At 40.3% G+C, this 21,411-nt stretch overlaps 1 protein-coding gene across 12 annotated transcripts in view; it reads left to right on the top strand.

Moving 5' to 3' along the window:
* The window catches only part of Hnf4 (Hepatocyte nuclear factor 4), a 62,647-nt gene that overhangs the window by 15,888 nt on the left and 25,348 nt on the right, over positions 1–21,411 (top strand). For 2 of the 12 annotated variants that reach the window (XM_076364348.1, XM_076364342.1), the window contains exons 1-2: positions 1,761–2,471; positions 3,869–4,201. The exons of 1 other annotated variant lie outside the window; for it this stretch is intronic. In XM_076364348.1, coding sequence (XP_076220463.1) covers positions 4,111–4,201 — 91 coding nt within the window. In that variant the 5' untranslated portion in view covers positions 1,761–2,471; positions 3,869–4,110. Of the gene's footprint in view, positions 1–255; positions 323–1,760; positions 2,472–3,868; positions 4,202–11,085; positions 11,446–17,445; positions 17,941–21,411 lie in introns of those variants that run through there. 9 more of the 12 variants (XM_076364344.1, XM_076364345.1, XM_076364343.1 and 6 more) reach the window with 9 other exon arrangements.

Genomic DNA, 21,411 nt, shown 5'->3' with positions numbered 1-21,411 from the left:
TTGTCACGAGTCTGACACGATAAGTTAAGGGGTTAATTCAGACGAATGAAACAGATCTTAGTATGCTTCAGAGGTTATTTTTAATTATTGGGATTCGTGAAGTAGTGTTTATTAAATATTCGTCTTTAGATTTTTATTTTATATTGTAGAAATTAGTGGTTATTGTTTTGGGACTGTTGTATCTGTTTTACCCCTACGACTATGCAACTTGCTCATTTCCTAATTTTCTCAGACAGGTGGTGCCATCTGGTGTCGGTTTTTATAAATTGAACATGGCTCCTGAGAGTATACCACACATTAAGTCCTAAGATATTTATTTAAGGTACTTTTGTGATCATTTCTTTCAATATCGATTTAAATTACCTTTTGTAGCATCATTGACATTAAGCGTTCAAATTAGTTTCTAATGTACTTGTATTCACGTCGCTTGAGAAGGTTAGCTATATAGAAGTTTATTAACTTTGTCTAGGTTATGTAATGATTCCTACCGCGAATACATAAAAGTTATGTATTAGATCTGACAAGTATTATGCAGCACTGCGACAAGACGTCTGACTGCAGTTATGTAAAAATCTGATTTAAAACAGCGGGACGAGTCTTCAAATAATTCATTAATTCTGAATTTCGCGATGAACGGTAATTTCGATATTTATTATTTTTAATTTTAATGTCATCAATTTACTTATATTATTTTGGAAGGAACATGAAAATACTTTTTATCGTTTCGTTGATAGGCGGTGTGACATTTTGTATCAGCATATTACGTAATATTCATAATAAACAAATTATTTATCTCTATATCAACAGCTCTTGTAAAACAATCGAGATAATTCAACGATTTGTGTTGAAATATGTTTTTCAGTGTAATCGAGTCTGGCATTTACAAGCGGCCATTTTAAATATAGTAGAAATTTGTTATCTGGTAGTTAATATCAATGCTACCTAGTTTCATAAAATATGTTTTTACGTTGCTTGTATAGGGATAAATAAAGCTCTTATGCATAATAAACAAGTTTATTAATTTCAAAGAATTCGTATAAAGTTTCGTTTAACATCAGAGGTCTCTGTGCTATCACGCTCAACATTCAGCCATCTTTAAACGGTCACGAGGCTCGTTACCGACACACAACCGCGCGAAATTCAAAAATTCCTTTCACCATGAAAAATGACAGTTTACCCTACATAAGTCAAACACAAAAAACAACATAAATTCATTCCATTAACTTTATACAACAAACACAAAAATGGCCGAAACAGATAATCTTCTAATCTGAATTTAATGGATTCTCAATACAACAAGGACCACCTTGAAAAGTCTTTCGAAAACGATTAACTTATTGTATAATCCTATTATCAGCTTATCTCAGCCCGGATCAACTCGATCACTTAATTCGCCGCGATGCCTCTAATGCATTCGAACGATAATGCCCCGCGTAATTGCCACATCGTAATAAGGACGTCCATTTCTACGTTTTTAATCGTTCCATCAGCGCTTACTGTAACTAGCAAAAAGGTAAAGTGATCGTCGATTAATTCAAGGTAGACGACTGGACGTTTTTGCTCGATTCTCATCTCATCATTCGTCACCGAGTGATTGCGATAAGGCAAACAAAAAAGTAAAAAAAAAACAAACGGAAAAAGTCGTTAAAAATATTTATTAACACGAACAACAATAAATAAAAACGGATAATATAAATTCATACAATTGGCACCCGTGTGAAATGGTCGGCTGCTCGGTTCCTTTGGGAAGTCGACATAACCTTAAAGGTGCAACCGTCGCGCGCATAAATAAACAAAAACCGTGCACGCGTACGACAGTTCGATATTGAAATCCGCTCAATTGATATTCACGTGTGACGCATGCGGTGGCCAGTATACTTATACCCGTTCAATAAATGCATACTGGCCGTGTATTGACGCTCGCAAGGCTCGCCGATCGTCGTGTGTATGTAAATAGAAATGCACGCATGTGTTATACACACGATAAACAAAAGTGTTGCGTTACAACACAAGCCTGCGAAATCAAGAGCATGTCGATCACCGATGATGGTCTGTTTAGCAGTAGTGCGATCGCTTTCCATGAGATCGGACTCGGCTGTGCGAATTCGACGTGCGCATGCGGTCTAAGTGCCCCGCGTTCACGCGTGCGCAACAGTGCCTCGCCATTCGAAGATTATTTTTCCCATCTATTCACCGTGTTGCGCGGGTAACCGTACTTTTGGCTTTGTACGCTTTTGAATTTCTGTTCTCGGATGATTACAGTTTATTTATTATTTGTTATTTGCATTTCGTTCGCGGCTCATGTTAGATATTCATATTTATTAGTAAACTGGTTTTATCATACAACGGCATTTACATATAGAGGTATGAATATTCAGAGGAAGTTTAATTTCGTTGCTGACCCGATGACGCTGGAAATAAATGTCTCTTTGATTGCTGTCGTTGAATAATGTAAAGAAGTTTGAATTCAGGTGAATGTTTTATTTTTAAAGTTACATTAACAGTATTTCTATTGACAGCGTCGAAGGACAACTGAATTTTTAACCTATAATTATTTTCCGACTTCAGTTATATGTTCTTAATTAACCTTACGAGGTTTCTGATAATGATTGTAGAAGTAATTATAAGAAACGTTCGATATTTAATTGAGGAAAATTGATTAATTTGAGAAAATAATTTAAAGGTAACGTTTCGAAAGGTGTCGTTCGGTGGAAATAGTGTTTACCCCTTGCCCTACAATATCGTGTCAGACACGTGGTGAAGATTTTCAACAGAATTTGTCAAGCGTAAATATTATTTAATTCTGTTGAATCCAAATTAATTATTATTCTTCTGTTATCATTTATTATACTTTAGAGAAAACATAGACATAGAATATGCCTAGAATTTTTCTCTTTTTACAATAAATTATTAATGACAAAGTGGTTGTATCGATCATGGTTGTGATATATATTATAGGACAAGGGGTTAATACGTTGTTAATTAATTATTTATTAATGATTTAGTATTATAGTAGTCACATTACTATTTTTATTTAAAATCAAGTTTTTTAAGTAATTCTTCAGCAATTTCAAGGCTCCGGTCATCGGTGACCATGTCAGTCATCGTGTTAACTTGAGAAAATAATTAACATCATCATTTTACGTATCACTTATTCTTTCCATAGCAAAGATACAAAGGAATAATTATTAATTCTTTGTTATGAAAATTCTTTGTATTCGAAATCAATCATCTTGCAAGTCGTAATTACTGTAACTTGAAAGCTCCGGTCATCGGTGACAGTGGCAGTCATCGTGTCAACCTACTGACGATTCGTAGGAAACATTTGTTCCTCGCGTTTCGAAATTCAAATGTTTCCCGCGTTTCGTTCAAGGTTATCCGGCGTCCGCTTCCCTCTTATCGTTTACCTTCGAAAACCAGCAGCTTATCGCCGCGAGATCGCGATTCCGATATACGTTTAATTCGGGGTGGCTGTTATCGTTTATCCCGAATCTCGATCAACGGGGATTTATATCAATATATCAGATACCACTCGAAATATCGCGTAATTATCGATAAACATAACACTATCGTAACGATATAAATATGTATTCGATCGAGATCGATCTGTATCTGTCGAAAATAATTCGAGTGCTTTCAGGGTGCATGTTTTCATAGAAAATTGCAATTGCCTCCACGAAACTAATGAACGTAACGCTATAATCAATGGAACAAATGAAACGTTAGGAATCTCATAGAACAGTGGCAAATGAAATGTTCAATTTGAATAATTAATGAATTTGATTAATGCGATTCGTTTGTTCCAATGAAACCCATGAAAATAGAGATTTCCTTCGTTCTGACCATCCGTTTGATCGTTCTGCGCCAGATAACGAACTCTCCCCACTCGGGGTACCAAGATGGCGGTTGCCTAATCTTCGTCGAAGGAAAAAAAAAGGGAGAGAGAAAATCGACGGGACGGATGGGACGATAACGACAGTGGAAAAAAAAAAACTATCGTGACGGTGGTTATATTTCCGAAATATATTTGTTGCTCGATCGTGGCTCGATGCTGGATCGCGTCGCGTGTGCGTTGTGTCCCGGGTATCCCCCTGGTGCGCATGCGCCGCTATGGAAGTCATCATCTGCGACCTTGAAATGGAGGAACGGCTGGAGAACACGGAAGGACCATTGATCATTTCCTCCTCCGTCGAGGTGGACGGTGAGTGACATTAATTTCCAACTGGTACTTTTACTTTCGGCGGCACAGCGGGGCCTCCATTATCCGAACTGGCTGAGACCGAGACCGTTTGGTTGATTGTGATGTTCAGATTCTAGCTTTGATGAGACGTTAGATTGTCGAGTATTTTAATTAGTTGAGTCTAAGATCGTTTGGATAAGGAAATTGTTCAGATTTTAGCTTTGGTAATGCACTGGATTCTTGATTTCTTCAAACAGTTGAGTTCGAGATAGTTTGGATAACCGGATAGTTCAAAGTATAGTCTGTTTAATGCAGTAGAAACTTAATTTAATTAATTGGGACCGAGATGGTTCGGATAACTGAACACTGAAATAATGAACTTAACCACAGAGAAATGGATGGAAAGGATGCCTCAATTTAGGGACACAAAGGTTGCATTGAATCATGACATCATGATTTCAATATATCAACGATTGATAGATTGAATATTTATAAACATAGGAATCGATCAATGATACTATGTAACACGTTTAACGAATTAATAATATAATTCAGCAAATATTCCCGTTGCCGAAATTTCTTTCAAAATGGCGGCCGTTGAACGAGGGAGGAATGTTAATGAGACGGTACACAGTGGCCCAGTCAGTTCGCGCCGTGGTCATCGGCGGTTTATTAATAGGTATTAACGAATTCCATTAATTACGAGAATGTGCGCTATGAAATCGATAGGTTACGCAATTCGACCGTAGAAATCAGACGGAGACTGCGCGAACGCGCACTTGTCTTCCTGCCGGCGTGTAGTGGTCCAGATTCTACGTACAATTACAAGTACTAACTACAGATTAATCAACCGAACGAATTGAAAACCATAGAATCACGTATCTGTTAGTAATTTACAAACATTCTAAATCTACTCCTACTTTCTTTTCAAAATCTATTCCTACCAATTCGATTTCGGTTTTTATTCGATTTGGAACATTAGAATTTACAGAATATGTTTTTAAGTTTCAATTCTGCCTTCTGTCGAAACTAGCCCCAACTGTGAATTGATTTTTGTCATTTTCGATTTAGAATAACGACACAGAGAATACTGACTATTGATTATAGGAAAAAGTTCTGTTGAGTATAATAAATAGCGAGTGAAAAAATCATTTTAGAGTTTCTTCCTACTAATCCGACAATCGGGACTACTGTGCGCCGGGAGTCCCGCAAAAATCCAGGGCGAAACGGAGCGAGTCTCGGGGACGATAAAAGCTTCTTCTTCCGTCGTCTTGCTCCGCCGCGGCGCGAGATAACCCGAGGACCCTCGTCTGCGCAGCAACAAAACCGATTCCGTTCGTGGTCATCTTCACCCTCGCCGTTACATCGAGGTAACGATGCGGCCGAGGTGACGCCCGCCATTTTGTTGGGGTGTAATTCGCCGCGCTGCCGAAAATGGCGCTTCGAGCCCTAAGTTTTCCGCATTTTTCTCGAATTCTTTCGTCCAAGTTCTTGTTATTACCGAGAAATCAATATTTAATTGGTGAAAAACGAAATACTGGGACTTACAGTCATCTTGAATCTATAGTTTACGGGTTTAAGGTAGATTTTCGAATATAATTTTCCTCCAACTCTATTGCCCGTGCTCTTTTTATTGAGGAATAATGCTTTAATTGTATATTAGCTCTCATAGTTGTCTTTAAACCGTGGTCTACGAGTTTCATTAAATGGATCTCGTTAGAATTCATTGGGGAACGACGAGGTTCGGTGGCGTTGGTCGCGCAAAGCTTCCTAGATAAGATTGGATCTCACATTTTCCGTCAAGTCATCGATAATAATATTTATGTAATGTGAAGACCCCGAAGATTTCGATAAAATACGCCGGCCAACGGCGTTTCACGCGTTCATTTCACGTTGCGTAACCCTTTGTCTGCGCGGAATTATTTAAATCTCGCGTAAAGGCCTCGTTAACCAATTCGAAACAGTTTCGGTTCGCGTTACACAGGAATATTTCACGTTTCCGACGATACACGCGTGAATGTCGATGATGAAACGAAGAAAAATGAGGGACGGTTCGAAGACGCCGATTAGCTATTCGAGAGCCTCCGAAGATAGAGACCGAAGTGTCTCCTTATTTCTCAAGATCGTCGTGTTCCCATCGTTGAAAAATTACTATTCTATCCTACTCTTGTTATAAACCGCTTAGAATCTTCTTAACTTCATTCACATTCGTTAAATCAGTTTTTAAAACACACATGTATTAAAATGTTCGGATCTGCCTATCGTAGACACAAAAAAAAGTTCGAAGATGGCGGAAGATCTCGCCTTGAAATTGATTACAGGAGTTTATCGACTCTAATCCTCCTTATCGGGCGTTATCGGCAACTTTGAAACGAATGCCTTGCACTCCCGCAACATTGTTAATTTCACTTCGCTTCTTCAAATAGGTGATCGCCACTTTGTAATAGTCGATAAAATGATTACGTATCTCCGATGAAACGAACGTGCCATTTGTATTTATTTCGTTTGAGGCGAGATTGATAGGATTCTCTGGAGGCTAAGAAGGTCTAGCAGAGTTCAACCTATATTTGAGACCGATGCGTCAATAATTGATTTTGTTATCATTAGAATTTCGCTGTAATTCTCTAAATAATCGACAGAATTTGGAGCAAACCATATTTTTCATTTTTCAGCTTTTTACTTATGAAACGAAGATTTCTAATTTCTTGAAAATCTTTCTGTAAAATCTTTAGACGAGATTAGTAGAATTTTCGGGAAGCTAGAAGTCCAAGTAATTCCCAGCGAGACGCGCTTACAAATTAATTAGTAGTGATGGATGTTTGCTTTCCAAGTTACGGCGTTACGCGAGCGCCGGAGCATCATCCAGAATTCTTATGAGCGTCTATTGAGCGCGCGTCGCGAGATGAATACTGAAAATGGCTCTTTCACGCCGACTCGGTCATCTTATTCTGGAACTGGACAGCTTCTTTGGTGCTTCATCGATTTTTGCGTGCACGAGATGAATTAGAGAACCTATTCAACGATAGAACCGTGCGACGTTCGTCGTTTCGTAACTTTCTGTGTTTCCCGTCTCTCGGCTGGAAGAAATCCGCATTGAACGTTGGGCTCGATAAAAATAAATCGTGTTTTCATGCACAGAGTTTTCTTTCGAGGTAAATTGCGTAGAATATTCACGCGTAATCTCTTGGAAATATTGAAATCAGCGGTGGGACGCCATATTGTCGGCCTCTGTAGTGAAGCTTGACGAACTTGCCGAATAACGCCTCTTCTACGGAATTAAATTCGAATATCAACGTTTAGATGGAATTCGGAAGGTTATTGAAGTATAATGTTATCGTTCAACGTTTGAAATATATGTTTAAACCCTTGTTTATGTTAAAGCTTAAAAATCGACGAACGTCCGCTCAGCCGAATATAAACGCACGTAATCCGGAGGTCTATTCGCAATCAGCTTTGAATATTCCGTCGCGTTCTCGTTCCATTTATGTCGCATAAATTCGGCTGATGCTTCAATCATTCTGTCAGTCATCCTTATCGTCGAGACACAGCAAAACCTCGGCTATTTCGTATTCCCATATTTTAAAAACGAAACGATTAACGCTAGAGCTACCGAATGGGTTAAAATTACTCATTCCTGAATTTCTTCATTCGAGATTACTGAAAAGACTCTATGACTCGTCTCGTTTTAATTACTGATCCTCCTCGTTTCGTAGTATGTCGACTGACATATAAATCAAACGAAATTTCAACAAGCTTACTTTTGTGGTTTCTATGGAAAGATAATGAAAAGGCAATTGACCTAACAATAAGCACTCCTTGGTTCTAGCGTCAACTGATCAAACGTTGATTGTCGAGAATACGAGCGTCCTATTCGATGATTCAGGATGTTAGCTTTCTCCAGTGGCCGCTAAGATTACGCTGCATCGGTGTTTGCGAACAATTCACGGTAAACAACGGTTTACTGCTTGTTTACCGGATGTCGGTAGTTTTCGGCTAGGGCAGCGGCCGATCGCCGCGCGGGTTGAGTCAAGGTTGACACTATCCCCGAGCGACGCTATCTCGAAAATTGATGACACACATCGGCCACGATAGGACGATCGTACGGACGGTAATCGGCTGGAGGAAAAAACACTGCATCGCGAGCGTGTGCGCTCTTTCCCCGCGTATTTCGAGCGTTCACCGTTACCCTTGAATTGCGGCGATACGAGCGCCATTTGCAAACGGCCGGACGCCACGGAATTGTCCTCAAACGTGCGACAATTCCGCTGAGTCACTTTTCAGGAAGGGAAATGGCGGTGTAAATAAGTAGGGCCCCTCTTGCATTAATCGGTGTTTCATCGAACAATCAATCGGTCGTAAAATAATTCATTGTATTCTCAATTATGGTTAAATTATGGAGATGAGTTGTTCCGTTGACGAAGATAACGGTGTAACATTGAATGTTCTTTGCATTAAGCGGTATTTTATTTGAATGACCAATCGATTATAGAATAATTCATTGTGCGTTTCGATTGTGGTTCAATTACGGAAACGAGCTGTTTCCTTGGGGAAAATAATAACTTAGAGTTCCGTTGCATTAACCGGCATTTTGTGCGATGGGTCGATTATAAAATAATTCATTGAATTTCCAATCAGTTCAGATGAATAATGTACACATTTCGGTTCGGGGTTTTTAAGGATCGGACCTTCGAGAGCGCTGCAATCAATTCCGGCGCGATAGAGGTGCCATTTTTGGTCATTTTAATTTGTGTCTGTTTTGCCGTTGATAATCGACTGGAAAAATAATGGATTGCCTCGGCGACTGATAACACGAGACAGAAGTTATTGGTAGAACGAGATCTGATACAAGCACGGTCTTCATTAGGAGAAACGCTCCTCTATGATTATTAGCATTCCCCAAATAAAACGGTTAACTCAACGTCCAACGAAAAGGGACCAAAGTGTTTCCATCGAACTTGAAATTCAATTAAACGAAGTCTGTAAATTGAAAGTCGAGTCGTCTTGTTTAGAGGTTGCGGCGTTGATTACGCATTTAGAACGCGATTAATTATTTGTAATCGGGGAAGATATGTATCGGTCGTTTATCGACGCACGGCTATCGGCGTGCTTTATCGATGACATTCGAAAAATCGGCGAAAAGAAAACAATAAAGCGACGATACACGGAACGGCAGGTGTATTAATTAAGCTTTCTGTGAGAAACGAATTAATCTTCGAATGGACAGTTTAAGATAACTTAGCAACAATAAAGTGCTGCCGTTGAAACGATTCTCGTATAAAAATACAATTCTCGAACTTACTGATCGGCCTACACCTACCGTATCGAGTATCTATATCGCAAATTATTAAAATTAGAAGTGTATCCCGTATGCCAGATAGCGTAAGCATAACAGATAATGTTAATGAAATGTTAATGCACAGCGGACAGATATGATTTTTCCGACGAATCGTGCCCCGTCGTGTCGCGTCACGTTGTAACTTCGTGAAAATCGTATTAGTTTCTCCTTTTTTTCCCGTTCGCTCCGATTCGACGGTATTGTTATCGCCGGACGGCTAAAATTTTCTGTTACTTTTCGTTTCACTCGACGTCTCATGGCCTATATTTTATTACGCTGCCCGTTTGCCGGCTCTTTTTACACACGTACAACCGCGATTTACATTATTATCGAGGCCAGATAATATATAACACCAATTATTGCTTAACCTCGCCCATTTCATCATACAATTATTTATTTGCATGATGTAAGTGAGAAACTCTTTGCTATTCATTTTGTGAATATCACTACAACGTAATACATTTCTGCATAGTGTTCAATATTTCTTAATGTACCGAATAGAAATCTGATTGTCAATGATATCAGTCTAATATCAACGATAGTACTTCCTTTGATTAGTTCATAAAATTCTGTTCACATCGATCGTTGTACTAATATCGTTATAACGTCGATAGAACTGTCCTCTATCGCGATATACATATTATTTGTACGTTTAGAAGCAACGTACGTATATTAACCTGAGCACACCGCAAAAATCTCTTATTATTGTTACTTAGATAAAAGGTGCATGAGCGTCTAATTGGGCGTCACGCTGGAAGAACGTCTGGACAATCGATAGGATGGGCATTCTTCGGGGTTATCAAACTGACCTCTTCGTTTATAAACTTTATTACAAGCAACCTTCAGTTCGCCATGCGCATGAAACGTGCCGTGATTTGTCAATTGGAAGCTTCCCATGCTCTTTTTTCTCCTCCGCCTTCTGCCTCCCTCTGCTCGGAGATTCCCAAAACACATTCCCCAGCTCGCGCTCCCGTCAACCACGATCCAATTCCAAAGAAAAACTCCTTTTACAAACCCACATTAAAGTCTCTACCCAAAGCCGCTCGCGTGGACGCACCTTCGCACTCTACAGTAGCTTCCAAAACCTGAGTCCCCTCGACACTATCTAGCCACGCCCACTTCCCAAATACTAACCCAGTAACCTCTCACACAGAAATTCTCTATTCCTCCTACCCAAACCCTCCACCTCCCACAATAAACAACATAAAAATATTTTCAAAAACATTCTGCACAACTGTTCTCTAACGAAAAACATAAAAACGCGAGTACGATGTACTATCACAATTTCTATCGGCCGATTTCCTTTGCGTATTTATACCTATACTTTTCATTTACAATTTTCCATTGTCGTTCATTATCGAGCGATCTTTGTGCAATGTTGAACGGCAAGGCTTCCCAGCAGTCGGATCCCAGAACGAATTTATTGGTTTGCGATTGCAAATTCTCTTTTTTCACTTGACAATCCGCCGCGTTTGTGTTCGCGCGTGCAGCCCCACCCCCAGGCCGGCCACGTGACCGCGAATCTCCGCCAACGGCGCGGGCCGTCACCCCATCGGCGGGCCACGCCGCGTGCTGCGCGGGCATCGACGGCGAGGTACGGTTCCCCGGCGTTCAGTCGTTCAGCGACCTCCGCGCGCGATGGTCGGGCAATTGGTTTATTACGGTCGTTTTGGAACGGGGACGAGCGTACAGTGACAGAAGCAATGACAGCTACGTGATAGAAAAGAAGGTATACACATGTATATTCGTATGTGAGACTGTGCTCGCGCTGCTCGACGAGAGATAAAGAGAGAGAGCGAGAGAGCGAGAGAGAGAGAGATAGAGAGATAGAGAGAGCGGGCATCGTTCTTCTGACGAGATACCCTCGACGAATCGAGAACGAACAGAGAGGACGAGATGAGGTTCGACGATCAGCTTTTCGAGGTTCTCGGTGAGTAATGACACTGTTTTTATACGATGATTGATGACGAACTCGAGCTTTTTCGGCGAGGTCCTTGAAACGAGATCGCGGTGATAATGTTGATAATGTTGATGATCGATGGTGTTTGGAACGCTGATGGCTGGACCGTTCAATCGGAGCTGAGGGTTGATTGTTGAGTAGGATGTTTAAATTAGAGTTGAGTTTTGGGAATGGCGTTGGTCATTGTTTCGTTTCGTTTTTGTTAGTTGTCTTTGTATTGAGGATATTTGGAGTTTGGGTGGGTTTTTTAAGGTTCTTGGGTATGTTAAGTATTGAATTGATTGGATGTTTAAGTTATTAGAGGTTTAATTCGTTGGGTATGTAATTCTTAAGATATCTAAGTCGTGAGATGTGTAATTTTAGGATATCTAAGTCGGTGGATATCTAACTCGTGAGATATCTAATTCGTAAGATAGCTAATCTGTAAGGTATCTAATTCACAAGATGTCTGACTTGTAAGATATCTAATTCGTAGGATATCTGATTCACAAGATATCTAACTCGTAAGATATCTAATCCATAAGTCATCTAATTTGTAAGATATCTAATTCATAACATATGCAACTCGTTGGCTATCTAATCCAAAAGACATCTAATTCATCATAATAACAGTTCATTAATAATATCAAACGTTACATCCCATAAATCTTTCATTCTTCCAGCATTCAATGGTTAACTTCTTCAACATTGAGTTCACGAAACATTCTAATTTTTAGATTCCAAAATTCACGAGAAATTAATTTGGATCTTCGACTGTCGAACCATTTTGCTTCCTCAAATTTTCATGTCTCACACGAACTTTCCTTCAGCTGCTGAAACTCTCCAATCGCGTTTCACTCTGAACCATGTCAATACTGATTACACGCCCGGATAAATAAATTATTCGTGGACAATGACAGTCACGGAAAGCAACGAATTGCTCCATATGCCGGTTATTATTAGTCTCCCGATTATATGTGTCCACTGTGCACGTGACCACGCGAAACGCAGCGAAATAGGAGCTTCGCTAATGTTTCCTTCTCATCTCTAGACAATTATAATCAACCATTTCCATTGTATCCTTTACGAGCGAGAAATCTTGGAACTTTTGAACACTTTTATCACCAATTAGCTGCGTTATGCATCGATGTTGAATACTAGAAAAAGAAACAACCACGTATCAATCTCGTTATTCGAATAATTGAACCATTCATTTGCAACTTACGAATTTAGATATCAAAGCTCGAATTAAACTATTCATTTACCACTTTCAAATTGAGACTAGTTTTCTTTTCCCTAGTATCTCAAATTACACGTCAATCTCTCGTCACTCGAATAATCGAATTATTCATCCGCGACCTACGAATTTAGACGTCAAACCTTAAATTAAATAACTCATCCGCGACCGTCCAATTTCCACATCAAACCTCGAACTCTCCATTACCGCGGCAATCAACGACAAAAGATCCAAACGACTAACAACACGAGTCTCAAACACGAATCTCGTTCTCACGAACACGCTCGCGAAGGCTCATCTTATTTTGTTTCCACCCGTTCGGTAAATATTTGTCACAATTCGAAACGATTATGTTAAGTCGAGCGCGTTCAAACAGAAAAATGAGACTAAAATCAACAAGTTTATCGTTATGCAAAAAAAAGGAGGCCAGCACCGTCGATAACAGGCATAATAACGTTGAGCGTTGAGCAAAAGGATGATGTAAATTTCGCTCTGACAGAAAACGGTTGATTTAAAAGCCTCCGGATGGAAAACCTTTGTCGAGCACTTTTATTATGTTTATCCAACGTTATTTACCATTTTGCCGCTTTTTTTACGCTTTTCCCGGGACAGGGAGCTCTTTTTCTTCGCAAACAACGCGCACTACCGTTTCTGTACAACTTTATTCATTATCCTGCTCTTAATTACATCAAATCATTCCTGATTCATTTTGCGATTATTAAAACAGATGTTTCTCTGAGAAATTATTAAAAAAATGATTTAACAGCACACTAACTGAATTATAAATCTATTAAAGTCTCGATACGTGCACTGTCACAGATTCTATAGAGGAATTTCACAAAGTCAATTGCTGCTCGGTAGTGTCAACGTTAAGATTCGATCCTTCGTTAACTTTCAGTCGAGAAATTCGAATTTCCGAAGTGGAACAGAGCCACGCGTACGTTTGTAAATATTCTTGTTTACAATGTATACGTTATCTTATACGTTTCTAGATATTCTTCGAAGAAATACAATATTTCCAACTAAAAAGCGCCGGTGATTCACAGAAGTAAATACGTTTGGAATTTTCTGAATGCAAATCGCCGCCGGAATGAATTTAATCTGCGACAATTTCGGAGTTAATTAAAGCTAATTTGCCGGCGCTATCGGCGCGTGTTTTCTGGCCGTCCACGATTAAGCACGTTCGCCCCGCGACACGATGAATTTCTCATGCCTGTCTTTTTTCCGTGAAAATCGCTTTGTTCCGCGTGAAACGATTCGCGAGAAAGAGCCACCGATTAACGCGACTTGTAATCTCTGCCTCGATTTCTGGGGAAATCGCTCCAACTTCCGAGAGCGTTTCGTTCTCAGGTGGATTTTCCGGCTGAGCGTAACGACGCGATTTTCATTTGAATTTTGATTGAAACGTGACATCTTCGTTGGCGGGCGATTCGATGTAATCAGCGTGATGTAATCAGCTGCGTCTTTTTATGCGACGCGGACAAAAAAAGCTTTCAGGATCGGGGGACGAATAATGCGTTTTTTTATTCTGTTTAAGAATAAGCCTGTTTTTGCGGGATTAATGAACATTTTAATAAGATGTATATATATAGATGATTTTAATGAGGTGTATGGATGTCCTCTTTTTATAATCATAATAAAAATTCTGTGCAATATTTTCGGTTTCTCCGGTGAATGGTAATTAGTTGCTTTTATTCCATTTTTCTTTGGGTAATATTTAGGAGTTGAAGAATCTTTGTTTCACGTTTTGAGAGGGTTTGTCGAATTTCTCCTTGATAAGCATGGTAATGATTTGTTACGAAGAAATTTGGTAAAGTGTGATTTTTAAGATATCCTTTGTTAGTTTCTTGGGGAAATCATGATTCTCTCGCGTCAATGGAATAGGGAATCCGAGAACGTTCGCGTTGTCAAGTGACTAAGCTCAAATTCGCGAATGAAGTATCATTCAGACGTGACGTCGGATCATCGTGAATGATTCAAAGAAAATATTGGAGGAATCTTGGTGTCAGTATCACGGTGAACAAAGAATTAATAATTCGAGCGACGCGGGGCTTGTATTAAAATTCGTTGCAAATTTCCTTGAGAAAAATCAAGAACTCTAAATTAGAGTTACCTAAGAATTAAATGAATCTTCATTTTCATATATCATTTAATAGACACTATAAAAATGCATTTATTGAAGTTTACAGAAGAAAAATCAACATTGAAGAACACCGACAGCAAAGGATTAGCTCTTTGCGTACGAGAGTAGACTCAATCATTGATTTGATGCATCAAAATATAACGCTAATCTTTGTATTAAATAACATAAAATAGTTTCCTAATTTGATCGTTAACCAATTAACTGTGGAATTTAGTTGGGAAAATCTCTCGATCTGCGATCGCAATAAAATCGAAAAATGCGTGTACTCGTCGAAGGACGAATGCGCGTAGGGTATATTTTAATGAAAGATTAAAGCGAAATAAAGAAAAATTACATGTTTATATGAAAAAATAAAGAATCCGTCGCTGAAAGTATTAGTATACTCGTCGAACACAATTAACTGGTTAAGTTTGCAATATTCCCAGCGAAAAGCTTCCGACAGCGAAGGGTTAACACGACGAGCATCGATTCCAAAGCGTTTCCCTCTGGTTCGAGCCGCAATTATCGTCCTGACAGTAAGTCAGATAGTCTGCGAGCGCATTAAATGATTCATTTACGGCTGCCTCATTGCCCCTGTCTCTCCTCTCTCGCTCGAACCCTTTCTTTCCTCCTTTTTCCTCCTTTTTCCTCCTTTTCTCTGTCTGTCGCGCACGTTGAAAAGCCGCTCGTTACTTTCCGTTTATCGCTAAACTGACTCATTTGCCAGCCACCGGCTTTGTTACACTTTTCTCCCCCTCCTCGCCACCACTCCTCCTCCGTCTATCTTTCCGTTATCTCCTCGGTCGTGTCCGTACCGCCGTAGATCTCCCTTACATGGAAATACACCTTGCCGCCGTGTAAGCAGTGAAATTAATCGTGATCCTTTGTCGCCGCACTGACGAATCCCCGTGGAATGAGGATTTCGTTTACCCTTTTCGCGAGGAAATTAAATCACCGCTCTCGATTCGGTCGCGGAAAGTTTCCGCCGCGTTTCCATGCGGTTTAACGATGGAAATCAGCGTCGGCAGTTTAACGCGATCGTTGCGAGGATCGCGGTAAATCGGTTTCTGGATATTTATAGCGTCGAAGTGGAAGTATTTGTTTTTTAAACTATTTCGGACGTTTAGTAGTTTCGAGATATTAATAGTTACGGAATGAGGAAACTGAAGCCGGTTATTTTCGGTCATTTACAGTTTCGGTTTTCTTCTATTGTAGTTATTAGTGTTATAAAAGTGTCGAATGCCTGAAATTATTTTGCGAACTAGTGGCTTTAGTTGTATATTGTAATGAATGATAGTAGAAATTTTGACAAATTTATTGTTCAAGTTTTTAGGAGCGTTCTATAGGGCGGTCGTGTTGGGTGTACGTTGTTCTAGCGTCGACGCGTTGGCTTTTGAATGCAACTGTAGCCGGATGATTGATGCGGAATGAAAGTGTTGAACGATTTAAGTAACTGCTTAGATAACAACGTAAGAGCCTGCAATGTTCGATATTGAATAATATTTTCGTACGATTGTTTAGTTCAGTTTAGTTTCTCCGAGGATGAAATTGATCGATTACTCACGGTCAATTCAGCATTCTTGAAACTGCACCGGATTTATTGTCGCGACGGTACGTGAATCATTTGGTCGTTTCGCATGGAGAATAGAGTATCGGGTTTCTTTGGTCTTGACGCAAATTATTTGTAGCGAAGACGATTCGAAATGTCGTCCGGCTGTCAGGTGACGTAACATCCCGTGATTTCAGTTTCACGTAATCGGGTAATGAGGCCACGATCATTATCAAAACGCAAATTAGCGAACCTTTTTCACTGAAACGCTACGTTGTTGTTCGGGGTCTTCTTTAATTAACGGTCGCGTATTAATATGGTATTTAGTAAATTTATTCAGCTATGGGATAGGTTAGTTGCATAAACATATATGATGTTATCGTCGCATTGTCACACTGAAAATAGAATAGAAACTTATAAGATAGCGGTTTACGTACCCTAACATTAGGACTGTCTAGCAATTAGAGCAAATTATTTCTAATTCTTTCGTTGGAATTTCAAGCACCTTTTATTGTATCCATTCAAGTGTACAGTACTTTTACGACACTTCACAATTTTCTACAATACTTTACAATTTTTTACTATATTTCACATTACTGAACAATATTTCACATTATTGTACAATATTCCATATTTTCATACAATATTCCACAATTTCCTACAATTTCCTTCAATTTTTTACAATATTCCACAATTTCGTACAATTTCTTTCAATATTCCACAATATTCCACAATTCCCCACAAACTCTCAGTTTCCCAAAGAATTCCCAACGCCCAACCCAATACTTCAACAAACCCAAAATTCTCAAACGTCTCCACACCACATATCAATCACGTTTCACAAAATCATCGTGGTCTCAAAGATCCAACCTCCACCATCTTCGAACCACCCCAAACCTTCGCAAACTACCCCAAACTCGACGAAACTCTCGCGAAATCCGCATCAACCCTCGCGAATTTTCGCGCGTCGCTCGCTCCCCACCTCGCGAAACTCATTAGCCCGTCCCCACTCGTCCCCTAATTCAGCCGCGGCTCTCCTCACGCTCTCCTCAGCCCCACTTTTCTCGAAGTCGGCACGAGCCGAGCGCAAAACACGTCAGCTGCTCGCCCAGTCGTCTCCGCGACGTCGTTGGGCGAACTGTATCAGCGAATTTTCCGCGTGTTTCCATCGTGATCCTCGTTTTCCCTGTTCGTTTCCTCGTTCCCCGGCCTCCCCGTGTCCCCGGGCCGTCATCGTTTCGATGACTTTCGCGTGATCGGTACGCGACGCCCCTCCCACCGCCCCGTCTTTGTCTCGTGCCACCCTTGACGACCAGCTTCTCTTCTTCGCCTCCCCTCCAAGGCTCGCGGCCGAGCGCAGAGTGGATTTTGTCGTTAGTGATTTGTGCGATCGTAACGAATTACGCAATTAAACGGTGCACACCACGACGCGGTGCAACGTAATTCGCGCGCGCGATAAGGACCGGCGCGATGGCCGACACCTGCGAGGATCCAGGATCGCTCGCGGTCAGGCGGCCGCCGATCAGCCAGGAACAACTAGCTTGATCCTTGACACCGATTGCGAAATGGGGCTGGCAGGTAACTCGGGAGTTGGTTGGTGGTCATTCTAGTGGGCACCGGTGACCGGCGCTTTGGGATCGTTGAAAGTTATTCGGAGTAGGAGGCGATTGAACGAATCGGTTGATTTTGCTTGAAATTTTGTTGAAGGATTGATCGACTTCACCGGTGACCGGCATTTGGGGAATTAGTGGAACTAATTAGCACGTGGCGCATTAAGTAAATTGGCTCGATTCGTTGGATTCTTCGAAATTTCCTTGTTACGGTTGATTGAGTGTGATCGTTGGTGACATGCGCTTTGTTAGCTATCGAAAGTAATTAGAGCATGAGTAGTAGAAATCGGTTGACTCGCGTTTTCGAAATATCGTTGCCGAAGATCGTGTGTTCGACCGAGCATTCATATTCAATATAAACTTAGTTATTGTTGGGCTCGCTATCGCGAAACAACAGAAATACTTTTGGTTATGCAAGAGTTGCAATAACACTAGCGATTAATCGAAGGTTATACTATTTCATGCATTTTACATGAAAGCTACACCTGCAACAATAAAGTAAGAAACATTCTGTAATGTTTATTTGACGTTCTATTTAGAGGGAACTTCAGAAATCAATGTATACCGCTGCATCACGTTCCTACCTCTTATTTCACGGAGTTAACCAATCCGACCAACGAAATAAGATAATTAACACTGAAACTATCGGACGGGTTAAAATTACCTTCTTGCAATTATTACAATGATCAACATTTCTCTGAGAAATTATTAAAAGATTTGATTTATAAGCAAACTGAATTGTAAATCAATTGAAGTCTGTAGATGTATTCTTCGAGTTTCTACAGAGGAATTTTAAGCAGTCAGTTTAATTGCTCGATAGTTTTAGTGTTAATGATTGTTTTCATTCATTTGCCACTCGCAGCAGTCGACGTGCTAGCCGCTTATCCCCTGGTTTCTCCTAGGACTGTACTAGAATCATTTGATCTACGCTTACTCCGAGGGTTAATGATTGATAATAGACAAATAACATTCGATTCAGAGTCAGTAGCATACACTTTGCTAACTTCTGGTTGCAACGCTACTGTAGCTATCACCAACTAAATCTTGCATCCAGAATAGAAGCTAAACAAACACTTCACTCGTTGAAACGACAGAGATTAACACACAGCTCCCTTCTCTTTAAAGTGAGATATGCAGTCATGAAGCTTCGAATACTTAAAACAGCCTTTATAGTTCATCTGTGTTTGTTTCAAAACAATTTAGCTAATTCTACAATACTCTATCAATTTTCTCGAGAAGAAATTTATACAAACTCTGTCGATCAGTAGGAAAAACTAGATCACGAGCCCACAGCTATGTGAAAGTTGCAAAATGTCAGAAAATGTTAACACTAAAACTACCGAGCAGTTACATTAACTTTTCATTGAGTGTATCATTGTATTGATTGTAAATCAATGACCTTAATCATTTCTAAGAGAAACATCTATCTTTTGATAATTGCAGAAAGCAGAAATCAGGAATGTGATTCTGACCCTTTGATAGTTGAAGCGTTAAAACATTTCTAGTGAAACACTCCCGAATGCAAAGGGTTGAACTATTGTTGATTCGTTGTATCATCCTCTTCACTGTCGAGCGTTTGTTTGCTCGCGGCTCGGAGGATTTATTGTTATCGAGCTTTCTGTTTCCCTTTGGCCGAGATTCTGCGTCGGTTCTCGGCTGGTTCGTTCACACCTTGCAGCGCGGGCTTCTCGGTCTCACCTTTCCGCACCTTATCGCGACACAACCTTGTTGCTAGTTGCCTATAAACTTGCCAATTCATTTGGCGAACCGATTAACTGCGCGCAAACAGCCTTTAATTGATTGATAACGATTGACGTTAGAACCGCTGCATAATTAGAGTGATTTATTTACTGTATTTTGAAAAACTCGTGGAAATACGTTTCTTGAGATTTGCATCTGTAATTACTCATTAAGCATCCTTAAAGTTTCCACAATTATGGAATAGGAACTTCGGGACATAACTATGTCATTATTTATAACAAAATGCAAACATTGTTCACAGTTCGTTAGAAAATGGGAGAAGTTCCACGATCATTTGATCTGTGCATTTACTCTGAAACACTAAAAATTACGAAAATAGAGAAATAATAGAAAAATCATAGAAATAATTAACTTTCTGCCGCAATATCGCAAGGCAGGGGTTTGAAACCTATTTGTTTCAATGATTAATTCTACTTCGCGAAACACGGATCGACAATTCCCTGGCCACCGCGTATAACTCGCCTAGTCCGGAATCGAGATAACGTTTCGGCTATTGGCCACTATTTTCGAGCGTCACTGTGTTTGCTTATGCTAATGCCGTTTCCCAGCGCGGCGGGTGACGGAGGGGGGGGGGGGGGGCGAATTAACAAGTAAAAGAAGCTTTTAGCTAGAAGAGCCCGCATTAATTATTAATACCGTCGACCGAGCGCGGCTCGTATATTTAAGCGCGGCTCTGAAAAATACGACGGACGTTCGCCTTTTTTTTCGTGTATCACGAGCGTCTAGGAAGAGATTTTCAGGGTCGCGTCTCGTAAAAAATGAGGAGGCAATTAATCATAAATAATAATAATAATTCCGCCGCGTTTCGCGAAGGTGATCCGGCAATTTTAAGTCGCGAGTGTCATTTCAATTTCAAATCGCCGCGACGAGCGTGTCGGTGAATTTTCCACGCGTTGTTTCGTAATAACAGCGAATTTTCCGTTTGCCGATCGAATTCACCTTTTGTAGACGAATTTCGAGGATTTGTAATATTGAATTTTCGTATTTGGAACGGTGAGTTGCGAATGAGTGCTTCGAAACAGCGAGAAATCGGTGTAGAATTGTAGAAATCTCTGAAAGAAGCTGTTGATTCTAAGTTTTGACTATTAGTTTCTCGCGGAGCGTTGTTCTCCGCGGAATCTACAGATTTCCTATAGCTTAAGGATCAGGCGAAGGGTTAATTGGATCCTTGAGTAATTATACATTCGTACATTATCGTGATATAAGGTGTTACGCTCGAAAGTCGTAGTATTTATCTAGTACGATTGTTACGCAAGCGGAAACAAAGCGAGGGACGTTGTTTTTCGCACAATATTTGATCCATCTTGGATCGCGAGTGATCCCTGATTAATCACACACTTATCTCGGACGGGTCTGTAAACATTTGTCCAGCGTGGAGAACGTTTCCTCGAATAGACAAGCGTCGGGACGTTCCTCGGGCAAAAAGAGTCGTCGCCGCTCTCGTGAAAAATGTTTGCCGACCGGTTGAAATTTCGTGCGCGGGCCAGCGACCACTCCGCGTATTATCCTTGCTTTCACTTTTTTGCATAAAACTCGTTCGTTTGGGATTAATTCGTTAGTAATTGGGCAACTGCCGAAATTCCTGGCCAAAGTCGCAGCTTCTAGAGCTATCGAACTCCTTATTTCTCTGTTAACTGATATTCTGCAGCCATTTTCGTCGATGAATCCATCGAATTCT

The sequence above is a fragment of the Nomia melanderi genome, chromosome 2 (assembly GCF_051020985.1).
Source record: "Nomia melanderi isolate GNS246 chromosome 2, iyNomMela1, whole genome shotgun sequence".
Classification (NCBI taxonomy): domain Eukaryota; kingdom Metazoa; phylum Arthropoda; class Insecta; order Hymenoptera; family Halictidae; genus Nomia; species Nomia melanderi.
Note: the sequence above shows the minus strand (reverse complement) of the source record. Positions and strands in the feature narration are given on the sequence as shown.